The sequence below is a fragment of the Ogataea polymorpha genome, assembly GCF_001664045.1.
Source record: "Ogataea polymorpha strain NCYC 495 leu1.1 chromosome Unknown OGAPOscaffold_5, whole genome shotgun sequence".
Taxonomy (NCBI): domain Eukaryota; kingdom Fungi; phylum Ascomycota; class Pichiomycetes; order Pichiales; family Pichiaceae; genus Ogataea; species Ogataea polymorpha.
This window is the reverse complement of record NW_017264702.1, coordinates 998,806-1,017,408: the sequence shown is the minus strand read 5'-3', so window position 1 is coordinate 1,017,408 and position 18,603 is coordinate 998,806. Positions and strand designations below refer to the sequence as shown.

At 53.4% G+C, this 18,603-nt stretch overlaps 11 protein-coding genes across 11 annotated transcripts; 5 read left to right on the top strand and 6 right to left on the bottom strand.

The window, feature by feature from the left end:
* Positions 1-2: 2 nt before the first annotated feature.
* On the bottom strand, positions 3-2,231 carry OGAPODRAFT_37747 (uncharacterized protein; the record flags this gene model as incomplete). The annotated part of the gene is made up of 1 exon (XM_018355343.1): positions 3-2,231. A coding segment is annotated over one exon (2,229 nt), but the record flags the coding sequence as incomplete, so codon positions are not given.
* A 99-nt stretch (positions 2,232-2,330) lies between these two features.
* OGAPODRAFT_95011 (uncharacterized protein) lies at positions 2,331-3,827 on the top strand (the record flags this gene model as incomplete). Its single annotated transcript, XM_018357668.1, has 1 exon — positions 2,331-3,827. The coding sequence occupies one exon, from the start codon at positions 2,331-2,333 to the stop codon at positions 2,709-2,711; it is 381 nt and encodes a 126-aa protein (XP_018210149.1). The 3' UTR covers positions 2,712-3,827.
* On the bottom strand, positions 2,359-3,892 carry OGAPODRAFT_95010 (uncharacterized protein; the record flags this gene model as incomplete). Its single annotated transcript, XM_018357667.1, has 1 exon — positions 2,359-3,892. The coding sequence occupies one exon, from the start codon at positions 3,890-3,892 to the stop codon at positions 2,735-2,737; it is 1,158 nt and encodes a 385-aa protein (XP_018210148.1). The 3' UTR covers positions 2,359-2,734.
* A 97-nt stretch (positions 3,893-3,989) lies between these two features.
* OGAPODRAFT_89468 (uncharacterized protein) lies at positions 3,990-6,156 on the top strand (the record flags this gene model as incomplete). The annotated part of the gene is made up of 1 exon (XM_018356934.1): positions 3,990-6,156. The coding sequence occupies one exon, from the start codon at positions 3,990-3,992 to the stop codon at positions 6,138-6,140; it is 2,151 nt and encodes a 716-aa protein (XP_018210147.1). The 3' UTR covers positions 6,141-6,156.
* Positions 6,146-7,895, bottom strand: OGAPODRAFT_16976 (uncharacterized protein). The gene has a single exon (XM_018354792.1). It carries the CDS (start codon positions 7,870-7,872, stop codon positions 6,154-6,156), a length of 1,719 nt encoding a protein of 572 aa, XP_018210146.1. The 5' UTR covers positions 7,873-7,895; the 3' UTR covers positions 6,146-6,153.
* A 430-nt stretch (positions 7,896-8,325) lies between these two features.
* Positions 8,326-12,990, top strand: OGAPODRAFT_95007 (uncharacterized protein; the record flags this gene model as incomplete). The annotated part of the gene is made up of 1 exon (XM_018357666.1): positions 8,326-12,990. The coding sequence occupies one exon, from the start codon at positions 8,326-8,328 to the stop codon at positions 9,871-9,873; it is 1,548 nt and encodes a 515-aa protein (XP_018210145.1). The 3' UTR covers positions 9,874-12,990.
* On the bottom strand, positions 8,349-12,992 carry OGAPODRAFT_101679 (uncharacterized protein; the record flags this gene model as incomplete). Its single annotated transcript, XM_018353064.1, has 1 exon — positions 8,349-12,992. The coding sequence occupies one exon, from the start codon at positions 12,990-12,992 to the stop codon at positions 9,894-9,896; it is 3,099 nt and encodes a 1,032-aa protein (XP_018210144.1). The 3' UTR covers positions 8,349-9,893.
* A 168-nt stretch (positions 12,993-13,160) lies between these two features.
* OGAPODRAFT_16975 (uncharacterized protein) lies at positions 13,161-15,963 on the top strand. Its single transcript, XM_018354791.1, has one exon. The coding sequence runs from the start codon at positions 13,198-13,200 to the stop codon at positions 14,917-14,919; it is 1,722 nt and encodes a 573-aa protein (XP_018210143.1). The 5' UTR covers positions 13,161-13,197; the 3' UTR covers positions 14,920-15,963.
* On the bottom strand, positions 13,161-16,129 carry OGAPODRAFT_77370 (uncharacterized protein; the record flags this gene model as incomplete). The annotated part of the gene is made up of 1 exon (XM_018356321.1): positions 13,161-16,129. One exon carries the CDS (start codon positions 16,127-16,129, stop codon positions 14,948-14,950), a length of 1,182 nt encoding a protein of 393 aa, XP_018210142.1. The 3' UTR covers positions 13,161-14,947.
* OGAPODRAFT_16974 (uncharacterized protein) lies at positions 16,124-16,983 on the top strand (the record flags this gene model as incomplete). Its single annotated transcript, XM_018354790.1, has 1 exon — positions 16,124-16,983. The coding sequence occupies exon 1, from the start codon at positions 16,441-16,443 to the stop codon at positions 16,978-16,980; it is 540 nt and encodes a 179-aa protein (XP_018210141.1). The 5' UTR covers positions 16,124-16,440.
* Positions 16,124-18,572, bottom strand: OGAPODRAFT_16973 (uncharacterized protein). Its single transcript, XM_018354789.1, has one exon. The coding sequence runs from the start codon at positions 18,554-18,556 to the stop codon at positions 17,003-17,005; it is 1,554 nt and encodes a 517-aa protein (XP_018210140.1). The 5' UTR covers positions 18,557-18,572; the 3' UTR covers positions 16,124-17,002.
* Positions 18,573-18,603: the final 31 nt, after the last annotated feature.

The window sequence follows — 18,603 nt, the reverse complement described above, 5'->3', positions numbered from 1 at the left end:
TCATACATGTCGTAGAGAATTATCTGGCTCGATCCAGAGCTGCGCCGTGCGCAAAAAACAATGAGTTTGCCCAGCTCTTGAACAATCGAGTACCTTGCGCTCTCCATCTTTTGCCCCACCAGGCCCAGAAGGCCTACAAGGTTCTGTTTGTCGGGGATCGAGTCCAGCACGTCGGTCCATTTCATCACCTTCCCGTAAAGCTGGGACCCTGTGTATTCCTCATCTGTTGTGTCGAGAACACAGCCTGCTGCGGAGGTAAACTGGGAACGGATCCGCCGCAGATACTTGTACCCAGACTCCTTCGGCCGCTGAGGATTGTATGTTTCGGGACCACATTTAATGAACACATAGGTCCAGACCACCAGCAGAGCAATGCTGATCGGGTTTGACCGAAAAAACAGGTCGCGGTCGGCATCGTAGTCGTAGTCGTACTCTTCTGGGGCTCCATGCGGCGAAAGAAACATTTCAAAAAGCAGCAGATAGCACTGCACGACGGCCACTTTCGCATGTCTGGTTTCTGTCCACTCGACCACTCTTTTGCAAATTGCGTCTCTCTCCAGCGGCGAGGACGGCTTGACATTCATTCTCCAGGGAGCGCCAGCAAATATCAGGAAGTCGTACTGGGGAATCGACATACAGACGTGGGCCATGTGGTACACTGTGCATTTGCATCGAGTATCTTTCTGAGACAGCTCCATGAACCCAGAAGACGCTTTGACGTTCTCGACTGCTGTCTTCGATGAGCAGCAGGATACGCCAACGTCGTTTCTCCAGATGGAGTAAGCGGCTGTCATCAGCTCACGCCAGTTTTTGGCAGTCTCGCTTGCACCAAACTTATCCAGTCCAAAGGCCAGTTGCAGGTCCCGCTGTTGGATCTGGAACATAACAGCACTCAGCCCAGAGACCAGGACTTTCTTCCCAAACGCATTGGTTCGCGTCGACACCCCATTAAGCAGATTTTTTAGCACAAGCAGGAATTTCTGTGGTTTCTTGGCCTGCTTGATGACTTGCTTGAAATTTCGAAAATCAGCGTCCCAAACTTCGTCCTCTACAGGCATGGTGAGCTGCACCTGATGGGCGTATATAAGAACTTGGTGGCCGTACATGATGGCATCGATGGTGTCCATGTAGAAACACATGTACGTAGCTCGTTTGAGCGACTCCACCTCGATCCAGCTGTGCCAGTTATTGACATCTTCGGGCTGTCCAAGTTTCTGTGGAGTGCCACCCAGCGTAGGGAGCCGTCTGAGAAGCTGAATTGTGGTACCGTGGTGCAGATGTGCTCTCTCGTGCATTTTCCGGGAAGAGCAGTTTTTCTCATAGAACTCGAGCAACAGCAGGCTCTGGATCGTCCAGATCGTGGCGGGAGGCTCAAAATCCGGCGACGAGAATATGTGCCATCTCAAAGGGTTCGCTATGAGGTCGGCAAATGACTGTGGGTCCTCTATGTGGTCAGGCGAGTAGAGGTCGTCGAATATCGTGGACAATCTCGCTCCAATGATAAACATGGAGAGCAGCAGCGACGATGGCGTCTGGGATGCTACAAACGTGGGCTTGTGCAGAATAGGGAACCTCGGATGGAAATATTTCCAGTAGGTGCGCAGCATTTTTTCGAGTTTAAACTGCAAAAAGTCGGGGTGCGTGGCCAGAGCTGGAATCAGGGTTTTGAACTCGGCCAATCTCAAATCGTTGAGTTCGTATTCGTTCTTCATGTGGGATGTCTCTGGATTTCCCATGGCTATAGGCTGGTCTGAGAACAGAGCAGAGTTGGAGGAGATATTCTCAAATCCGTCTAGAAGAAAAAACGTCTGGCCATTGTTGGCAAACATCTGATCCATTTCGGAGGACTCCATGTTAGTGGGATTGACCTGGTCGAGAGTTTCGGGATCTTCACTGAACAGCCAGCTGAAAAGGTTTGGGGTGGGATCATCTCCGATATGAGGAGTCGGACTTGGGGCCAAATTATTATGCGTTCTCACGATCGTGTTCACGGAAGAAAGCTGTTTTGGTGGGGGCTCCTTCGACCCATCACGCTGAGCGTGTCGCTTTTCGTGGCGCACAAGCAAGTCGTTGCGAACAAATGTCTTTTCGCAATAGGGGCACCGAAAAATCTTTTTGGGGTTATGGTTGAGCTGGTGTCGGGACAAATGTTCAGACCGCAGAAACTCCTTGGTACAGTTGGGGTAATCGCACTTGAACGGCGGCCCATCGCGTCTTTTGGACCTTTTTTTGGGAGGTTCTTCAGATAAGAGTGTCATCACGGAGCAAATCTATAATTTTTTATTCATTAGTATTTTAATCACTTCCTATCAATATTTTTTCTTATTCCAATGGATGCCCAGACATTGGTAAATAAATATAAGAAAGAAGGTCTTTTTGACTTCAAGCGACGCCAGCTGCTGGACAATTTTGTTGCTTCGGACGACTCAAAGCTCAACGAACTTTTGGAAAAGCTCATCGACCTCAAAGTGGAAAAGGATCCAGCCATTCTTACTCAGAACAAAGGCCGATTGGTGGCATTGATACAGACTGACCTGCTGAAGCGGCAATCGAGCAGGCCATCAGGCGAGAAAACGCAAGAAGAGGCGATTGTGGACGAGATCAACGAGCTGTTGACCCGGTACGTGACCAAGGTGGTGGACGATAACAAGGAACTCAACGAGGAGTTGACATCCAAGCTGAACGAAATGAAGCAAGGGACCGATTCTTGATGATTATGACATTATTATACACTCTATCTTGATCTAAGTTCGTTTCTCCAGTCTCTGAACGCCTTAGAGATCATGCCAGTCTCGGGGTCGAGCAACTGGTTTGTCACAGTGGCGTTGTTTTCGCTCAGGTTCAAATAGTTCGGATTCACGGCTGGATCGAATACCAAACGGTACGTTTTTGTCTCGTCGCGGGGAATCGTATCGTTGATCCAGTTGATAAGACCGTTGAAAAACTTCAGAGACTGCATGAACTTGTTTTTTGTCGGATGCCTGTTAGGCAAAGGGTTGTTTTTGATCATCACAGGAATCTGTTCGGTTTTATACTCTTCTACAGTGCGCAGAATTAAGTTATCGTCTCTGAACCCACATATGATTTTAGGGATGCCAACGAGGAAACATTGGGCCCAAAACTTGAGCAGCTTGTTCTCAAACGAAAACACCGCCTGTGGAGAATCCAGCACCCGTGACGTCTTGAGCTCGACATAGTGCGCAAGGGGGTCGGCGTCCTCTGGTTTGTAATCGAAAACACAGTCCACCTCTGCCCCCATGACCAGTCCTGTCTTACCAAAAGAGGTCTTTACCACCGTTGCGTACTGCTCAATATTGTTCACCGGCAACTTGTTGCGCTGCTCGATCTCTTTGCGTGAGCACTGGGCCCACGGCTTGGACAGCGTCGCGATCTTCTCAAACTTGTATCCGGAGTATATTTGCCGTTTGTTGAGGTCGGATTGCGTCAGTTTTTCGAGGTCGGCGGCCTCTCTGGCATTCTGAAAGTCCTGTTGAATGAAAAGCTGGCCATCAAAGACCACAATATTCAGCACGATCTTGTCTCTGTTATCAAAGGGCAACAGCATCAAGCTCCTCATGAGACCTCTCCAGGTGATGATGTTTGCGGGAGTTTTGGCGCCTATTTTGCGCTCATAGGACTCAAGTGCCGCCAACAAACCCGTAAACTCGCCAAAATCCTCACCGTTGGCATGGAAGTCTTTGAAACCGGCCTGCAGATCAATTCCTCCTGGCACATTCAACTGGCTATCTGGCAGATAGAAGTAGCTCAGCTGCGAGTCGTCGACACGGTATTTGCCTTCGATGTCGCGCGAGTAGCTGATCAGTTCCTTGGGCTGCTTTACCGACGCGTCTTGGGCGCGCGATTGCAGCGGATAAACTTTAGAGAACTCCATTGGAAAGAAAGCTAGGTTTAATTAATTTTCCATTTTGTTTTAAATAAGCATCCTGAATTTTTTTTTTTTCTCTTCCCAGAATTACTTCTTTCACCTAATGACTATCCGACTAGAAATTGCCGGCAAGGCTCCGCTGGTGGACTATGCTGCGTTGATTGCTGCTGACTTTGTCAACAAGGGCAGTAATGAATCGATTGAAATTGACGTTATTGACGACAAGGTTGTTTCAAAGGAGGCCAACTCGCCATTAAGACTCACCCAGGGCGACAAGATCATTACCTCTGGACCGGAAGCGCTCAACTTTTTGGCAGATGAGTACCCTAAGCTGTTCTTGGCCAAAGAGGCATCTCAAGAGTGGATTAAGTTTAGTTACGAGAAGCTCACTGTGAAGGATTTCAAGAAACTATCTGCTGATCTCGAAAAGCTGGACTCTCACTTGAACCTCAGATCTTTCATAGTTGACTATGAGATTTCGCTTGCCGACATTGCTGCGTGGGGTGCACTGCGTGCGAACGCGGTGATGGGATCGGTTCTGAAGAACTCCGTCTACATCAACATCACTAGATGGTACCAATTTTTGGAGGCAGACAACAGGTTTGGCGGAATGGTTGAGTTTTTGACCAAGTCGCTTGCCGAGATTAGAAAGGCCGCAAAAGGCGGCAAGAAGGAGACGCACAAGGCCAACTTCGAAATTGACCTCCCAGACGCGAAGGACGGCCAGGTCGTTACTAGATTCCCTCCAGAGCCATCTGGATATTTGCACATTGGCCACGCCAAGGCTGCAATCCTGAACCAGTATTTTGCAGAGGCCTACCATGGAAAACTGATAATCAGATTCGATGACACTAATCCTACCAAGGAGAAGGTCGAGTTCCAGGACTCGATTCTGGAAGACTTGGAGATGTTGGGTATCAAGGGCGACAGAATTACTTACTCGTCCGACTATTTCCAGGAGATGTACGATCTGGCCGTCAAGATGATCAAGGAGGGCAAAGCATACTGCGATGACACTCCGCTGGAACAGATGAGAGCTGAAAGAATGGATGGTTTGAAGTCTGCCAGAAGAGACAGAAGCGTCGAGGAGAACCTCAAGATTTTCACCGAGGAGATGAAGAACGGCACCGAAGAGGGCCTGAAGAACTGTCTGAGAGCCAAGATCGATTATACTGCGCTGAACAAGACACTGAGAGACCCAGTCATCTACAGATGCAACCTGACTCCTCACCACCGTACCGGCACCGCGTGGAAAATGTACCCTACTTACGACTTCTGTGTGCCTGTGGTCGATGCCTTGGAAGGAGTGACCCATGCTCTGAGAACGATTGAGTACAGAGACAGAAACGCGCAGTACGAGTGGATTCTCAACGCTCTGAACCTCAGAAAAGTGCACATCTGGGATTTTGCCAGAGTCAACTTCGTCAGAACGCTGTTGTCGAAGAGAAAGCTACAGTGGTTTGTTGACAAGCAGTACGTTTCGAACTGGGACGATCCAAGATTCCCAACAGTCAGGGGTATTAGGAGAAGAGGCATGACCGTGGAGGGCCTGAGAAACTTTGTGATTTCGCAAGGTCCTTCCAGAAACATCATCAATCTGGACTGGAATATCATTTGGTCCGCCAATAAGAAGGTGATCGACCCAATTGCTCCTAGACACACTGCTCTCTCTGCCGAAAACCTGGTTCCTGTGAAGCTGTCGAACGGCCCGGAAAAGGAGTATGCTGAGGACAGACCAAAGCACAAGAAGAACCCTGCTGTTGGCACCAAGAAAGTGTACTTCTCGTCGAACCTGCTTCTGGAACAGGAGGATGCCAAGACCATTGCGGACGGCGAGGAGGTGACGTTCATGGACTGGGGAAACGTGATCTGCGACAAGGTGGTGAAGCAGGACGGCTTGGTGAAGGAGATCGAGGCTACGCTGCACTTGGACGGCGATTTCCGCAAGACAAGCAAAAAGCTGACGTGGCTGGCTGCCGACAAGTACGTCGACGTCGACCTGGTCGATTTCGACCACCTGATCACCAAGGAGAAGCTGGACGAAGGTGACAATTTCGAGGACTTCCTCACACCTCAGACCGAGTTCCACACCAAGGCGATTGCGGACGTGAACGTCCAGGACATGAAGGTTGGCGACGTGATCCAGTTTGAAAGAAAGGGATATTTCCGTCTGGACTCGAATGCAGACGGCAAGTACGTGTTTTTCACTGTGCCGGACGGCAAGAGGGTCAACAAGTACGGAGCCAAGGCCTAAATAGAATTAATGACTACTCCAACCTATGTATGATGAGGTAGCGAATCAGGATCTCTATCATAGACACCAGGACGCTGAGGCCGATCGCTATGATCAGAATCATGGTAATCTTCGTCATCGTACGCTCTGCCAGCGAGTCGGCCACGATGTCGAAGAAGTCGAGGAACACCTTGCACCGGTCGTTGATCACCTCGACCCGCTGGTCGATCTCGAGGTACTCGCGGATGGCCGAGTAGAGCGGGTCAAGGCCGGGCTCGATTGTCCAGAAGTATTCCGGCTTGTCCAGAACGTTAGACGAGAGGTTGACCTCGTTGCGCAGCTGAAACAGTTTACCTGTCTTGATGAGCAGTTTCTGCCGCGTGTAGTTCTGGAGCTTGCCCGTTAGCGCTAGCGCCTTTGGCAGCCGCGAAATCGAGTTGAGGATGTTGCTCATCTTGCTCTCAAACATGGACAGTTTGGTGGATTGTGCAATTGCGTGGGAAATGGTGAGCTTGATCAGATGGTCGCCCGACTTGAGCGTGATCATGTCGTTGTAGATGCGCGGCGTTGGAATGTCGCTGATGTACTCGAACTGGAACTCTTCCGTCTCAATGTCGTGTTCTGGCACCGGCTTTACGATGAACGTGAGCGCCTGCGGAGGGGCACAAGACGGGTCCTCACGGCTGGTGCTAGCTGCCAAGTAATTAGAGAGGACATGGTCGTCATCGTCGTCGTCGTCCAGATCGAACTCGCCAGGCTGGATCTTGGCGAACACCAGGTCTGCCAAGATGTTCTTCTCGTGGATCTCGGAAAAGTTCCAGAACACCACCACGCCATAGTCCAGAATGAACATTTCTGCGTGTTTAGTCAGGTCCGGCAGATGCGAGTACGATTTCTTCTTGTTCGAGCCCGACGACGAGCGTCTTTTCTCGACGCCTGCGCCCGGCCCGGCATCGCTCTCGGTGTCATCGATGGCCGAGCTAGCCTCCACCGCAGCCTCGTCCTCCCGCTTCCGCTCGCCTGGGCTGCTGTCGCTGTCCCGTACCTCCTCCTCCTCTAGCATGCTGTCGGTTGGGCTTGTGCTCACAAAAAACTGCGGCTCCGATGGGTCGAACTCGCTATTGTGCTGTGGCGCAGACAGCTCCTCGTCCACAAGGCTCCCGGCAGGACTCATCTTTGGCGAGCTCACACTGTCCACATCGCCGTCCTGGCCCGAGTAGAACTCGTAGTGGTGGTCGCGCTGCTCCGACTTGTCGATGAAATTCTCCATCAGCTGGTTTCCGTGCTGCATCTTGGCCGAGTTGTTGGACTGCACACGGTAGCCGTTTTCTCCTGGCAAAAGAGGCAACGAATACGCCACATACAGCGCCTCGTCGTACATCCGTGGCGACACCATGTGGTGTTTTGACAGGAACTTGCTCGTGAGCTTGAGATTGAACCCTTCTGCAATCAGGTATGCTGTCACCCGGGGATAAACGTTGGCTCTTTGCTCCTTGGACAGTTTTTCTGCGCGCGTCCGCACGTGGCTGCTGTTGAAAATGTTGTCTGTAGTGGTCTCCTCGCCAACGTCCTGGCCGCGAAGCAGCGACGCTTCGTCACCGTCAACAGAGTACGGCACCTGGTCGTGGTCTGGAATCAGCACGAGTTTCTGCGACGTCTTGGACGTTCGGGTGGGCAGCGTTCTGTAGTACTGTGGAACCATCCGCGGGCCCGACCGCGACAGGTTGGTGATGTACTGCGCGTTGGGCGACATGTACCGGGGCAATTCGCGCTGTCTGGAGGACGGAATGTCGCTGATGTTGGAAATGATGTTGGAGACCGAGATGTCGCTGAACTTGGAGGCTGACGGCGTACGACGCAGCTTAGAAGACGGCCGGACCCACGAGGGCGGGCCAGTGCGCTCCGGATGGCCCGACTTCTTGATTCGTTCCTGTTTGTGGCCTGCAAAGGGCGCCTTTATCTGGTTTTTTCTAGAGTCTGTGACCAGGATCGAGGGCGATCGCTTGGCCGTAGACGAGCGCTGCCGCTGTGGGGCAAGCAGCTCTTCGTTTCTGTCGGACGCGTCGGAATTGGGACGGTGCGAGGCCATGGCTAGCGATGGGTGATTTATTTAATTTATTTGAATATATTTTTCCACGGCTGTGTCCAGCTGGCCGGGTAAAGGTGAATAAATAAATGAATAAAATATTATATTGTTTTATTTGCCATGAGTGACAGCGATGACGATTTGTTAGCGCTTGCTGGAATCGGCTCAGAGGGAGACGAGAGCGACTATGAGCCGGAAATCCAGACCACGAAGCGTGCGGGCGGCCTCAAGCGCAAGATTGACGAGTCGGAGGGCGAGCAGGACAACGACGACGACGAGTATGGCGAGCAGGACCCGTACCCGCTTGAAGGCAAGTATAAGGACGATGCCGACAAAGCGGAGCTGCTGGCGATGGACGAGGTGACAAGGGAACAGATCATCTATGACCGTGAACAGGAGCGGGAGAAGTACAGGGAAAGACGGTTCCTGGCCCTTAGGGCGCGGCAGAGCAAGGCAGAGAGTAGTGCTATCAAGGCATCGCGGACAACGGGCAAGTCTTTACGGACGAGCAAGCTGTCTGAGCTGAAAAAACAGAGAGAAAGGAAGAACAGGAAGGAGAGCAGGGCATACGACTCTGACGAGGATGATGTGGACGCTAACGAGCTCGCAGACGAGCAGGAGGGCTCTGAGGACGAGGATATGTACGAGGAGGATTACGACATCGACGACACAGACACGCGTCGCAAAAAGCACACCACCAGCGATTATGACGACAAGTACAACCAGGATGCGACGTTGAAGGACCTGAACGCCAAGGTGCGTGCCAGTCGAACGATATTGTCGCGGTTCATGTTCCGAGATGAGTTTGACGCGGTCATCCGCAACACATACGTGCGTGTGAACATTGGGGTGTCTCGGGAGACGGGACAGCCGCAGTACAGGATTGCGCGGGTCGAGGAGGTGAAACGCGGTGGGAAGCCGTACCGGCTGCTGAACAAGCCGTGCGATGTGTACTTGCTGGTGTCTCAGGGCGAGTCGAAGAAGCTGATTGATATGGCGTGCATCTCGGACTCCCCATTTAGCCCGTCTGAGTTTGATGCGTATCGGAGACGGCTGGAGGAGTCTGGGCTGGAGCTGCCGTCTGTGGGCCAGGTAGACGCCAAATTCCGCGAACTGCGCGACATGTCGACGAGAAAGTTGACAGACGAGGACATCAACAAGATGGTGGCCAGAAAGGAGGCCATCTCTGTGGCAGCGATGGACTCGGGCAATAGGGTCAAACGGCTGGCGCGGCTGCGGGAGGAGCTGCAGGTGGCTGTGGAGCAGCAGGATGAGGCGCGTGTCGAGTCGTTGACGAAGCAGATCGACGAGCTGGGCAAGTACGTGCACGCGGGACACAACGAGCTGAACAGAATGGACCAAATCAACCTGCGCAACAAGAAGAGCAACGAGACGGCCATTCGCCGTGCCGAGAAACTGAACGTGGAGCACCGCCAGAAACAGATTCTGAACAACAACTTCAGCGACCCTTTCTCGCGGCTGCGCACAAACCCAAAGATCTTCTACTCGTCTGCACAGTCTGCGCAGAAGGAGATGGCTGGCGAGGAGCAGCCGGTGCCGGAGCACACGGAGCACCGCGAAGAGTCGCCGCTCAAGTGCCAATTCATCAGGGACGGCATCGACGCGGTTATTGGGACGATCGACTTCGACGTCCAGCTCCAGATATAGTGGTGTAATATTAGCAATGCCTATGTAAATGCTACGTACTCGGTCAAAAACCGCTTGTCCTCATCGCCAAGCCGCGCGTACACGTCCCGGAACCCACACAGGTTCTTGGCCGTGCACTCCTTGAAAAAGGCAGCGAGCAGCTGGCGGATCTCGTCGCCGTGGTTGTCTGCAAGCGTCCTGCCGGTATGCTCGTCCTCGTGGACGTACTGCTGCAGCTGTTCGAATGACGGCACGCCCACGTCGTCCAGATCTTCCCAGCCGTCATCGTCGTCTGCTGGCTGCGGGTTCTCGGTCTGCTCTGTCTTCTGCGCCGACCGGACCTGGAATTTGTACTCGTTGAGCAGCAGACGCACGATCTTGACGTCTGCGCCTATCTGCTCGTAGCGGACCGGCATTTTGCGCGCCATCGACCGCGTCACGATCACGTCGTCCGGCACCTGGTTCGGCAGCACATCGCCGTTGACCAGCGTGCGTTTCAGCCGCACGTCGTCCAGCTTGTAGATCTCGATGAACGCGCGGATGTTGGACAGAATCCTGTCGTAGCCTCGCATAACTTCGAACGCCTGGAGCCACACAGGCAGCACTTTTTCGAGCGCAGATTGGCCGTCGACCGCAAAGCCAGCAAGAAAATCGACGGTTTGCTGAGGTTGCAACACTGTAAGCGTATTGAAAATCAATACGAGGTTCTCGATCGTGATCATCTCCTTTGCGGCCAGCAGCCGCAAGGTGGCCGCCTGCAAAATGTCCTGGAAGTGCTGCCACACAGACGACTCGGTGCTGAAGTTTTCAATGAGCAACACAATCAGGTCGCCGAGCCGCACAATGGCGCGGTCGCTCATCGCCGGCGACAGAAATTTCGACACGATCTTGAGCAGCAGCTCGTTGCCCGTTGTGCCTGACGCAGCGTCGCGGTACGCGCGGATCTGGGGCGAGCCTTTGGAGAGCAGCACGTTGAACACCTCAGACGACGACTGCAGCACCTCGTCGTCGTCGCATTTGAGGATCAGGCTGCAGATGGACGGGAAAACCGCCACGAAGACGTCCTCTGGCAGCACCGCGTCAGAGCCCTGGCCGGCGTCGTTTGGCCCTGCGGGGCCCTTTAGAAACACAGCCAGCACCTGGAGTGCCAGATCCAACTCCGGCGAGTACTCTCCGTTGGAGTCGCCAACCACCTTCAGCAGCGGCGGCAGCGCCTTGTAGCACAATCCCACGTAGCTCTCCTCGGAAATGCCCCTGAGCAGGTCCTCGACGCACTCGAGCGTTGACGCCGTGAGCGAGAAGTTCGAGCAGTCGCGGAAGCCGAGGTTCATACAGAGCATGAGCGTAGCCTCGTCTGTTGCAAGCGCACGGTTGTCTATGTTGATGATGATGGTGAGCGCCTCGAGAAGCATGATATTGGTGTCTTCAGTGGCGGAGTCCATGAGCTGCTTAACCAACTGGAGCAGCCGGGTCTGAATGTCTGTGTTGAACTGTGACGAGGGAATGAAGTGGTTGAAGTATTGGAATGCAATGAGCACGGCCGCGCCCACGAGTTCGTGATCCGCATCGAGTGGCAGCCTCAAAATCTGCTCCAGTGCACCCACGCCGCACTCTTTGAGATACGACTCGTACTTCATCAGAAACTTAGGTATCAGCATAATGAGCCGGGCCGAAAGCAGCTGCGCACGGCGGAACTGCTCCTGAACCAGCTGCAGCAGGAATTTGAGCAGCTCTTCAGGCTCGAACGACGGCTGCAGCTCGGCCTCGTTCGAGAACAGACACATCAATAAGTACGCCGTGCTCTCTATCGTCACGTCAGGCGCGTCGGCACGCACCTGTGCGGTCAGCTGCTGCACGAGCTCGGCCACCATGGCGCCGTTCAGCTCCGTGTTGGCGGTCTCGAGCAGGTCTCTTGTCGCGTCGCGCACAACGGTGCCGCTCTCGATGGTGAGTTCTGTCTCGACACCGACAAAATCGTTGAAATCGGCTTGGTAGCCGGCCTGGGCCTCGCGTGGCAGCACGTTCAGCTGGACAAGCAGCGCGCACAGCTCGTGCACGGTCGTTTCCGGCAGAAACGTGCCCGGCAGGTCGGCAAGGGCCTGCAAAAACGCGATTGTGCCGGCAATGGCGGCCGCCACCAGCTCTGAGGAGTCGATGCGCTCGATGTGCACGCTCTGGAACTCGTTCAGGTCCGAAAACTGCGCGTTGGTGGCAGCCTCGATATCTTCGGCAGCCAATAGCGGCACATACACGGCAGCTGCGGAAGCCAGCTCGCGGACAGCCGTGTCGAGCAGCCGTGGCGCGTGTGGCGCAATAAGTTTGGGAAAGGTGTTGGCCAGGGCACTAAGACAGCCATAAAGCTCGTTCTTCAAGCTGATAATAACCAGCGACCGTAGTAGGGCTTTGTTTGCAACCAGCTGTGCGGCCATTGCGGCCAAGAGGTCCACCAGCCGCGGCACCACCTGGTCGACAAACTGTTTGCGGGCCGGGTGGTCGCTCACTTCGGCGCTGTTGAAGACATCGACGACCGTCTTGAGCAGCTTCAGTGTCTGGGCCTTGATCTGGAAGTTATACGAGTCCGAGGTCAAGATCATCTCGCATGTCTGCAGAATGCGCACCGACACGCCGCCTTCGAAAAACTGCTCGTCCGGAATGAGGTCGTCAAACAGGTCCCGCAGCACAGTTAACGAGCCAAGCACCTGGTACGCGGTGCTGGTCTTGTCGGTGGCGGTGGCGTAGAGGTCGCTGAGCAACGAGGGCCATTCGTCCGGGTAGTCCACCGCAGAGATCTGTGTGATGGCGTAGCTGGCGCCATTGCGGATTTTGGAGTCTGGGTCGCCAACGAGTTTGAGCAGGCAGTCGCGCACGTACTGCTTCGCAGTGGGTGCGATCGTGGACGGGCCCTCGTACGAGTTGAAGGCTGGAGACCAGAACATAGGAACAAGGCGTTTCACGTGCAGCAGCGCTCCCTGTCGCACGGCCAGATCAAGGTGAGGAGAGGTGCCGACCGCGACAAGGGTGCACAAGGCCTGGCTGGGGTCGGAACGGACCAATTGGTCGAATTCCTGCTCGGCGCGGGCTCGCAAATAATTATCAGGATTTGTCTGATGCGAGATCAGCTGGGCAACCTGGGATTCCATGGCTGGCAGGGACTTGAAGTGGTGATACACGTTTGAAATTATTCGATTATCTGAATTATATTATTTTTTTTTCTGCTGCCACCAGAGAAGACGGGCAAAAAATAAGTTGAAAAAACAATTGTATTAAAGGCAAACAGAAAAGAAGACCCAGCATCACAGATTACGATACATCTATCCTACAACCCTGCATCTCCTGTCGTCAGAAATGTTGTACGATCCATTTAACGATAAAAACGACCCGTTCATTCCCGACGAGGAGGACGATCTGTGTCCCCTGTGTGTGGAAGAGATGGACATCACCGATAAAAACTTCTGGCCATGTCCGTGCGGCTACCAAGTGTGCCAGTTCTGCTACAACAACATCAGGACGAACCCAGAACTCAACGGGAAATGTCCTGCGTGTCGCAGGCCGTACGACGACAAGAATGTCGTGCACAAGAGTGTGAGCCCTGAAGAGTGGAAGATGAACCAGGCCCGGAAGGAGAAGCAAAAGCGCGAGAGAAGACAGGTGGAAAAGGAGAAGAAGGACGCCGAGCAGGCCAAACGCCACCACCTTGCGGGAATGAGAGTCATACAGCAGAACCTCGTCTACGTAGTGGGACTGAATCCACCCTGCAGCGCAGACGAGCTGCCATCCGTGCTGCGTTCTGACAAGTACTTTGGCCAGTACGGTAAGATCTCGAAAATTGTCATCAACAAGCGGACCCCGAACCCAAATAATCCCCACCACACCAACCCAGGCTACGGAGTGTATGTGACGTTTGCAAGGAAAGAAGACGCTGCCCGTTGCATTGCTGCTGTTGATGGGTCGATCAGCGACGGCCGCGTGCTCAAGGCCGCCCACGGAACCACAAAGTACTGCTCATCATATCTGAGAGGCCAGCCTTGTCCGAATCCTAACTGTATGTTCTTGCACGAGCCCGGAGAAGAGGCCGACTCATATACCAGGAAAGACCTGTCTACTCGGGCCATCAACAAGAAGTTTGAGGAGAGAAGTGCTGTCAACGGCCTGATCCCCCCACCAGCCAGCCAAACGGACACTGACTCGAGCCAGTACCAGGACCACAGTCCTGCTCCCTCGTCGGCTGTTCCTGCTCCGTCTTCTGTCCACGAGGACGAGAACAACTTGCCTGGTCTGCCGCCAACGGCTGCCTGGGCTAAGTTGCAGCAAACCCAGTCCCAAATGTCGAGTTCGGGAGTCGGGCCGTCGTCTGTCAACGATCTTTCTTCGGCGCCTGTGGCTCTGTCTGCGTTCCCAACACTTGGCGATGCTATACTGCAAAAACCAGTTAAATCTCCTTCTGTGCAGACAAAGAAAAAGGACAAGAGCAAGGAGACGGGTGTGATGGAAGACTCGTTATATTGCTACAAGCTGATCGATGACTGCATCAAGCTGCTCAACAACCAGCAGGAGTTCTCTTACACTATTAAGCCAAGCATGAGAAAAACTAATGTTTCGAGCTCGTTCCATCTATTTTCCACCGACGAAATGCAAAAGTCGATGCTGTCGGAGGGTGACAACAAGCAGCACATGTCGCGGCTCGTGGAGTCGCTGCTGTTTGTTCCATTCAGCAAAAATTACAGTTACAAGACGGTAGCTCTACAGGAGCCCGTCAAGCCAGCACAGCCTACACAGCCAGCACAGACCTCCATACAGCACCAGTTCTACCAGCCACAGCCTCAGAGATACCCGAATAACATACTCCAGGGCGGCAAGCCGCCCGTGCAGAGCACACAGTCTGCACAGCAGTTTTTACAACAGCAGCTACTCCAGGAGCAGAAGCTGAAAGCGCTGCGCCAGGACAAGCCTAGCACAGCCACACCTCCACCTCCGGGTCTGTTCCCTGCAGCCAGCGCTGACAACATCAAGACAAATAGCGCAGAGTTGTTGAATCAATTGATGGGCGGAAAGAAACTGGCTGTTTAATTATGTACAATGTCATTAATTGATGTAATCAATATCTATCCTTGTTCACGAACCTGCCCAGAGGACTAGCCTCGAGACCAGGGATTTCATGGTAGCTGACGTTCGAGTCGAACCGCACGCTCGAACCCGGGACCTTGGTGCCGTCCTCTTTCATTAACAACGCTGCTGGAGGAGTGAAGTACACAGACGAGTCCAGAATGCGCTGTGGCGATCTCGCTGGTGAGCGCAGCGGTGACATGCTCGTCATTTGGGAGACTTGCGACGCGTTGGCAGTTGACTGGTCTGGGTTAAAGTGGTAATAATTATTGGTTGTGGTGGTTTTCGAGGACCTGAATTTGCTGAACAAGATATTGGGCACCAACACAAGGAATAAAGTCAGGAAAATTAGGCCGAAAAGCGTGCGGAAACTCAGGTTATGGAAGAACGCGTTCATGCACTCTGCCAGGATCTCGAAGTACGCCACCGTAGTGATCACTGCCTCTGGGTCTCTATTCATGCAGTTGTCCCACTCATTACAGGACTCCTCGAGCGCTGGAACGCGCAGCTCGGGCGAGCAGTTGTTTCTGAAATATTCGCGCTTGCACATGTTGATTTCGTGCACCACCTTGTTCGAATAACCTTGGATCTTGCGGTCTGCGTCTCGTTTGACTGCCAGGAACGAGAACAGCACGAGCGTCATGAAACAGGCGAAAAGCAGCGTGTTGAGCAGGATCTGCACCACGAGTGTAAGATTAGACGCACATTGCGGGTCGGACAGAAGACTGTAGACGATTTTGGAGAAAGTTGACTGTTTAGGCGTACTTTTTTCGGCTGACTGGGGCTGTTTGGGTTCCAAATTCTGCCACAGGTTGGAATTGGAAAGCCTTCTTCTTTTGCGGTTCACCACGTTGATCGGAGACCCGGAAGATCGCTTATCAAAGACGTTGTACGCTCCCTTGACCGGGTTTAGATGACCGTCCTGCGTCTTGGACATTCGGAGGCCAGGCTGGGAGTTGACAAAGTCTTCGCTTACAGATTTGCGGTCCGCACTGAAGTTGAAATTTTTCAGGATCGATGTTGGCGTTTTGTTAGAGGACGAAAACGATAGCGGGGTCGAGTTGTCCTGTTTGTTGAGATAGGAGTAGTTATTGTTGAGTTTTTCAGGAGCGAGAGTCTGGCCGAGCTGCGCCTTGCGCAGCGTTTCTGTCACCTCATGTCGCTCGTGGGTCATGTGACTCTGCACGGGAGTGAGGTCGACCTTCAATTCAGGGCCTCGGGGAGTCGTCTGCGACATGCGAGGAAAAAACAAAGATAAATAAAAAAAAGATCTCATGTTTTTCGACGGGTCGATCGTCTGCAGATGCATCGTATCACCTGAGGCAGACAGCAGGGGCTCTCGCGTTCTGGGTGTACATGGCGACCGCCAAGATGTGCCTCAGAACAGCACACAAAGGCTTTGCTTGTCTCCAGATTACAGCATGATCGGCTGCGATCCGTCTCCTGTCATAAATATTATCCCTCACTTTTTTTTTCTCCCTCTTTATGTATTCGCTGGAAGTGCACCTTGACGACAAAGCCCACAGCTTCAACAGCGTCCATGTGGCAGGCACGTTCAACGGCTGGTCGCAGACGGCTGATGGACTTGAGTATGACGCTGCAGGCACCAGGTGGGCTACCAGTCTGAAACTGAACAATGTCCGTGTAGGGGATAAATTGCTGTATAAGTTTGTTGTCAACGAGCAGGAGTGGGTTTGCAACGACCAAGAGGCCACGGAGACAAACGAGCTGGGCACAGAAAACAACGTTGTCGTGATCACAGAGGCCATGGAGGAGCCCGATTCTGCGGTGTCGTCTGCTTGGGTCGAGGTGGAGAACCACCAGGACGAGGCAGAGGAAGCAGCCAGGGACGAGCAAGAACACGAGACTGCGGCTGAGCCGGCGCCAGAACCAAAGCACGTGTCGCACAGGAAAAACTACTACTCGTGGCTGGTTTCGGTGGCCGGACTGCTGGAGTCGCTCAAATGGTTTTTCAGGTGTTACCTCGTGTCGATATTTACCAATAAGGGAGCAAATAGCCAGTGACCCCGAATAAATTGATATTTTTCTATTTGCCGAAAATACGCAGCTCTGCGTATCTGAGGACAGGGTATGAGAGCCCTGTGAACGCGAGGATCAGCCATGTGCCGATGTCGCCGCCATAGTCCCCGATCTTGCGTGCCAGCACACCGATATAGTACACCTGGTCCATCCCAAGCACCGCGCCCGCGGCCCCCATGCAGAAGGCCAGCGATGCAGCAATCCCGTACGTCTGGCAGCTGGCGGAGTCCCATGCTGCAAAGTTGTAGTAGGGTTTTTGACCATATTTCTGAGAAACCGTTGCCTCAAAGGCCATTTCCTTTGACTCGACCTCGTCGGCTATTTCATCCTCAGAAAACTCGAACCTGAACAGACTGACCAGCTTGGTGGAGCGAAAGATCACGTTCTCCTCCACGAGGATCACAAAGTAGATCGTGATCCAATAGCCCAGCATGGGCAGGAAGTTCGACAGGATCGTGCTCAGCTTGTCTCTGCCGGCCATCGCGAGCACCAGCGTCACGGCAAACACCACGAGCACCATAAACCAGCGCGGAATGTTCCGATACACCCACGGATCGACAATCTGGATGATCAAGGCGGACGAGTATAGATTGATGATATTGTTGGTCATGAGCGAGAGCCAAAGCAGAATGAGCAGAAACTTGCCGAACCCGCCCCACGCGTCGAAAACGAGGTTCAGCAGGCCGCCAAGCGAGGACGTTTCGTAGGCTGCGGCCCATGTCGGCTTTGAGACTGCGGCATTGCCAATAAGCAGTCCAATGACAGCTCCCACGGTGGTCGGGACGGCGATCGAGAACAGCGTGAAGAAGAACACTTTTTTCTGGCTAAATGTCTCGGGTAGCAGAATGTAGTAGTCCGACGCAATGCCTGCCCAGGTGGCCGTCACAGAGTAGCACAGCGTGAAGAAACAGAGCCGGTTGCCAATAACCGTGAGTCTGTCGCCAACAGAGACATTTTCATGGAATTGTGTGATGTCGTGGCGGGTCATTGGGTACATGAGAATGACCGTGACGATCACCACAACGCCGACCACCGTCTCAAGCTTGAGCACTAGCCGGATCCCAAAAATGGACACCACGACGCTGAGCAGACTGATAATAAGGATCCCAATCTCGACGGGTACCTTGCCGTTGCTCATTGAGAGCAGGATCTGGCCTCCAATCACAGAGTTTGTGACTGTCCACCCGCCAAGACCGATCACCGAGATCAGACACACCACCTTGATAGCAAAACGGCCAAACAGATAGCGCACCAGACACAGTTGCCTGAGGCCGGATCTGGGGCCCAAAGTGGCCGCGTAGGCGGGGAGCAAGCACCCAAGCAGCATTCCGAGCAGGCCAACAACCAGAGAGTCCTTGTATCCTAGTCCAAAGAGCAACGGACCGAGGAAGAAGGAGGACATGGAGGTGAGTCCTCCACAGCCCGAGTTCCACAGCCCTGCAATGGATGGGAGCACCCATTTGGACGTGGAGCGGTCGCAGGGCAAACAGCGCTCGATGCCTCTGGACTCGACGCCGAGCGAGTCAACTTTGCGCGAGATCGATTGCAAGGTGCGGAGCATTGGCGGTCAGAGTGAGTCAACGGGGTATATATATTGGATAGGGGAGG

Bases quoted from the DNA above. Each gene is read 5' to 3' on its own strand.
- OGAPODRAFT_16973 (XM_018354789.1), bottom strand. From the start codon at position 18,556: ATGCTCCGCACCTTGCAATCGATCTCGCGCAAAGTTGACTCGCTCGGC.
- OGAPODRAFT_16976 (XM_018354792.1), bottom strand. From the start codon at position 7,872: ATGTCGCCCAACGCGCAGTACATCACCAACCTGTCGCGGTCGGGCCCG.
- OGAPODRAFT_16975 (XM_018354791.1), top strand. From the start codon at position 13,198: ATGTTGTACGATCCATTTAACGATAAAAACGACCCGTTCATTCCCGAC.